We start from the raw sequence: 5,836 nt of genomic DNA on the forward strand, positions 1-5,836 counted from the left end.
TTTCCCTCCAACACAGAACATTCTCTTAAGGCTTTTAGTGATTCTGATTGGGCTGCTTGCCCTGATACTAGAAGTTGTGTGACTGGTTTTAAAGTGTTCTATGGTGCATCCTTAATTAGCTCGAAATCCAAGAAGCAAGGTACTATATCTAGATCATCAACTGAAGTAGAATATAGAGCCTTAGCTTCCACAACATGTGAAATTCAATGGCTTTTGTATCTGCTCCATGATTTGAAACAACCTCTGCCACAACCAGTTCCTCTGTTTTGTGACAATCAATCTACTATACGAATTGTACAGAATCCAGCCATGCATGAGAGGACAAAGCAAATTGAAATTAATTGTCATCTCATAAGGGATTAAGTTCAAGCTGGTGTAATTAAGCTTCTGCCTATTTCTACTTCATCACAACTCGCAGACATTCATACTAAAGCTTTGCATCCAGCACAATTCCAATCTTTGTTGTCCAAGTTGAGCATTAAGGATATATATGTTGCAGCTTGAGGGGATATTGGAATTATTTTATTCTCTGTTCATATCTGTGCATTTATGTTCATATATTTTTATATTTATATTCCTTTCTTATATTGCTCTGAACAATTATATATATCAATTATACTCTTTCCTTATCATTCAATAAGAAATACAATATTTCATTCTTTCTTCTTTTGTAACAATTACCACCATTCGATTTACTATAATAGTTCTAATAATAGCCAACATAATAATTTTATCATATTTATAATTGTGTCACGATTTAACTTATTATAGCTAGTGAATTATATCCGCCATATTAAGTTTCACTAAATCTATTATTTTCATTAATGTTTCTTGCATTTTATCATGCTTCATATTATTTCCTTTCGTGGTGCGTGCATCTTGGTTCATGATCACAAGAACTTCAATATTGATATTATCTTAATTACACCTATATGAATGCAAGTATAACTCTAGAAATAAATTTTAATATAACTTTTACATTAAATCGTCTCTTACACTTGTGGATCTAATCTTGTACCCCTATCCAAACTTTATGTAATGTAAAAGTTAAATCACAAAACTTTAATTTTAAATTTTTTTATAACCCAATAATTATTTAAGTCTTAAAATTAATAATATAATTTTTTGGGTAACTTTCCATTTTGAGAGACTTATAAACATTTTTTTATATTATTATGATATTTTTGTTTAAATATTTTAAAGAATATTTTTAACTTAATCATTTGCTATCATTAGTTCAGATTTAGGAGTTTTCATAATAATATATTTAATAAATTAAATGAATGAGTTATTAAATACATATAGGTTCTATTTATGATATGGAGAGTTATAAGTAGTTTTATAAGTAGGAAGGAAATAAATAAAGAAGGATAGAATGTCCAAAGTTAGGATTCAAAAGTGTCTGGTGGCGCTGTGTTTCCTAGAATTACGCATTCCCTTGAGGTTAGCGCGAAACTCTGAAGGTTCAAAAATGGATGAAAGTGGAGGCACAGGAGGGGCATTTGTCTTGTCTGAGAGAGCAACCCATCCAAACCCCGGTGATCTGCTCGCGATTGTCCTTGTCCTCGTTCGCTGTGAAGCCCCGTTCTCTGACCCACCCGCGGAATCCGTTCACCCGGAATCCGCCATGGAAGATGTATAGCATAATATCGACGCCGGCGTCTAAGTTCCGCCAGTTCAGGCGACTCCGATCCCGACCGAAGACAACAACAGAGACAGAGGAGGAGCACGCGTTTCAAATCCTATGGCGGCACCAGATACTGGACCCCGACAGCGACATCGTGGCGTATTGGAACAAGGTGTTTCTCGTGACAAGCCTCCTCGCTCTCTTCGTCGACCCTCTCTACTTCTTCCTCCCCACAGTAGGTGGCCCCGCCTGCTTGCAGGCCGACCCCAAACTCAGCATCATCGTCACCATCATCCGCTCCTTCGCTGACCTCTTCTACGTCCTCCACATGCTCATGAAATTCCGAACAGCCTTCGTGGCCCCCAACTCTAGAATCTTTGGCCGCGGTGAACTCGTCATGGACTCCCGCGAAATCGCCACGCGTTACCTCAAATCTGATTTCGTCATTGACCTCGCCGCCACCATCCCTCTCCCCCAGGCACGCTCACAAACACGCTTCTTTCTGCTTTCTTCTTTCTCCTATCTGCATTGCTTTAAAACAACTTTTTTTCTCCATGCTAACACTCTTTTCCGTCTTCGTTAATCAAAGTTCAGATTTTATATCTGAGAAATAAATTATTAATTAAAATTGAAGTTTAATTTCAATATGTATAACGAAATTTTAAATCGAAAGGCAATATATGTTAACATTGTGAAATTTCAATTCTAATTGGAAAACAATAGGAAAAGTGTCGAAGGAAAGTTTTAATTTCAATTCTAATTGTGAAATTTTAAATCGAATGTGTGAAAGTTTTGTTCATGAAGTATGGATTGGTGGTGCCAATTTCGGGAACCAAATTGACATTTAAAAAGTGAATCATGAGTATTGATCTGGAAGAGTTCTAGTATCTTGCCAGTGTAATGCAGGACTTCTAACCGTTATGTGCATTTTGCTTTGCAGATTGTGATTTGGTTGGTGATTCCAGCGAGCAGAAACGCAAGAACTGATCATGCCAACAATACTCTTGCTCTTTTTGTACTTATTCAATATGTTCCTAGGTTGTTTCTCATCTTTCATTTGAACCAGCGTATTCAGAAAACCACTGGCGTTATTGCCAAGACTCCCTGGATTGGAGCCGCATACAATCTTATTCTCTACATGCTAGCCAGCCATGTAAGTAGAAGCTACTAGCATGCACTTTAACCCAATGAAATTTTAACTATCGCGGCTTTTTCTTGGAATAGGTTACAGGAGCCACTTGGTATCTATCGTCAATAGGGAGGCAATTTAACTGCTGGAAAACGCAGTGCCAAATAGAGAACAAATCACATACCCTCTCTTGCTTTTCAAGTTATCTTGATTGCAATAGTTTGAACGTCCCTGATAGGCAATACTGGCTAAACATCACCCATGTAATCACCAAATGTGACGCGAAGAGCAAAATCAACATAAAATATAAATTTGGGATGTTCGCAGAGGCTTTCCTGAACGATGTTGTCATTTCCAGTTTCAAGGAAAGATACTTCTACTGTCTTTGGTGGGGTTTGAGAAATCTAAGGTATGTTATTTTCATTTCGTTATATATACATATATTCTCATCTGTATTATTCCTCCCTTCTAGTTACGGTAATAACTGTTGACAATTGTTGAGTTTCATGTAAGGATCGTACATTAATAGATTTTTGTGTCCAAGTTAGCGTACAATAATTACTATCAAAAGAGCATTTTCTAAAGTCATAATGAAAACACCAACAGATGATTCTTTACATCGTCTCCCATCTCCGTCACCAAAGACCCACAAAAGAGAATTATGAGATGGTTTAGTTAGTTTTGTGACACTAACTTCAAAAACATGGAAATTGTAGTTTCTCGCTCTTCTCTGAATTTTTTTTTCTGCACGATTCTATCCTACTTAGACTTGGAATGTTATTTATATATATAATAGCAAGTGGACAACTCCTAAGTAATGTCCACGCACGTTATTTTGAGCTAAGGAAACAGATAAATTAATACACCTTTCCACCAAAGATTTGGGCTTTTGTTCAAATTTCTATACAAGAAAGTTACAGAATTATTAGGACGTCATTTATCCTCGTAAAATCTTCATGCAGATTTTCCTGCCCTGTTAATTGTGTGCATTGGAAACTACATTTTTGTGTTGTTGCTTGTTACTTTTCTCTTCCAAATGTAGGAAACTAGATCTTTAGTTTCAATTTTGATGGCCCTTTAGCAGCTGCTTCTTTGAAAATTTAAGATATACGAGGGAATGTAGAGAGTGGGTAAACGGGTTTTCCTGGCATCACACGTTAATTTCCTTTGGCAGTTCATACGGACAGAACTTGGACACCACCACATATCTTCCAGAGACATTATTTTGCATCGTCTTATGCATTGCTGGACTGGTTCTCTTTTCGCTTTTGATTGGAAACATGGAGGTAATACTATGAGAAACTATGTTGATTTGAAGAAGTAATACAAATACCGATTTTGGTTAACGAGCATGTTTTTTTTCCCTTTGTCAAAGACGTACTTGTCATCAATGACAGTCAGACTTGAAGAATGGAGGATTAAGAAAAGAGATACCGAGGAGTGGATGAGGCATCGCCAGTTACCACCACATTTGCAGGAACGTGTCCGTCGTTTTGTTCAGTATAAATGGCTTGCAACAAGAGGAGTTGATGAAGAAGCCATAATGCTTTCGTTACCTTTGGATCTTCGTCGAGAAATTCAACATCACTTGTGTCTTTCTCTCGTGCGGCGTGTATGTCTCTTCCATTCCTTGATGTGATGCTGCAAATACATAGCAATGCAATACTAAGTGAATAGCAGTTGAGAAAGCAAATTGCATGTAACATTGTATTTATTGGTTGAAAAACTTGCTTTATTTACATTTGTACAGGTCCCCTTTTTCTCCCAAATGGACGATCAACTTCTTGATGCAATTTGTGAACGTCTTTCATCATCACTAAGCACTGAAGGCACCTACATATTTCGAGAGGGTGATCCGGTGGATGAAATGTTGTTTATTATCAGAGGGCAATTGGAGAGTTCCACGACCAACGGAGGAAGGTCTGGATTCTTCAACTGCATCAAACTCAGGCCTGGTGACTTTTGCGGAGAGGAATTGCTGACATGGGCCCTAATGCCAAACTCAACCCTCAACCTACCTTCTTCTACTCGAACTGTCAAAGCTCTTTCTGAAGTTGAAGCTTTTTCACTACAAGCAGAGGATCTTAAATTTGTGGCAAGTCAGTTCAAGCGCCTTCACAGCAAGAAACTTCAGCATGCGTTTAGGTATTATTCCCATCAATGGAGAACATGGGGTGCTTGCTTCATACAAGCTGCTTGGAGAAGACATCAGAAAAGAAAGGCAACAAGGGAGTTATCCCTGAAAGAGGGTCTCTACTACCTGTCTTTGCCTGAGACGGAAGAAAGTGGACATTTGGAGGATGATGAAACCGGGGAATCCTCAGGGAAAACGAAAAAGATTCAGAATCTTGGTGCAACTGTCTTGGCATCAAAGTTTGCTGCCAATACGAGGAAAGGGGCACATAAGCTACCAGATCCTGTGCCCCAGTTGTTCAAGCCAGACGAACCTGATTTTTCTCTAGACCATGAACTTTAGTGGTGAGCACAAGAACCAATCATCAGTCCAAAAACATATTAAACACTGGTTCAATAGGAAGTTTTATGACTTGGATGTAAATGGTACCGGTAGAATAGTAACCTGATCACATTTTTCTTAACTCTTTATTTATTTGCATTCATTTGCACCAACTGTATCATATATGAGGTTACCCATGACATTTAGAAGCTTTCTTTATCATTTGAACTCTCTTCTCCCTTTCATACTCTTTCGTCATGCTTTTCATAGTACTCTTTCTGGTGTGTGATCCTTGGTTCATGATCACATGAACTCCTGATATGTATTTTATATTCTAGCGCGCCTTACACCTATATGAATGCAATTACGCCTCTAACTTCTAATATAACTGGTAAATTAGTTTGTCTATTACACCCATGTGTGAATCCTACATTTGCACCCATGATTAAATAATGTAAAAGTTACACTACAAATTAGATTTGATTCTATATTTTCTTAACAACCTTTTTTACAACCAAAATTATTTTAAGTCTTAAAATTAGTGCTATAATCTATTTTTTGTAATTTTCCATTTTTAAAGACTTATAAACATACCTTTCTATATTATTATGATTTTTTTGTTTAG

The 5,836-nt window shown here is 37.2% G+C and overlaps 1 protein-coding gene across 1 annotated transcript; it reads left to right on the forward strand.

The window, feature by feature from the left end:
• The first annotated feature begins 1,374 nt into the window (after positions 1-1,374).
• LOC106758827 (cyclic nucleotide-gated ion channel 18) lies at positions 1,375-5,549 on the forward strand. Its single transcript, XM_014641820.2, has 6 exons — positions 1,375-2,105; positions 2,568-2,780; positions 2,852-3,165; positions 3,931-4,042; positions 4,132-4,368; positions 4,507-5,549. Exons 1-6 carry the CDS (start codon positions 1,476-1,478, stop codon positions 5,230-5,232), a joined length of 2,232 nt encoding a protein of 743 aa, XP_014497306.1. The 5' UTR covers positions 1,375-1,475; the 3' UTR covers positions 5,233-5,549.
• The last annotated feature ends 287 nt before the right edge of the window (positions 5,550-5,836 follow it).

The sequence above is a fragment of the Vigna radiata genome, chromosome 4 (assembly GCF_000741045.1).
Source record: "Vigna radiata var. radiata cultivar VC1973A chromosome 4, Vradiata_ver6, whole genome shotgun sequence".
NCBI classification, from domain to species: domain Eukaryota; kingdom Viridiplantae; phylum Streptophyta; class Magnoliopsida; order Fabales; family Fabaceae; genus Vigna; species Vigna radiata.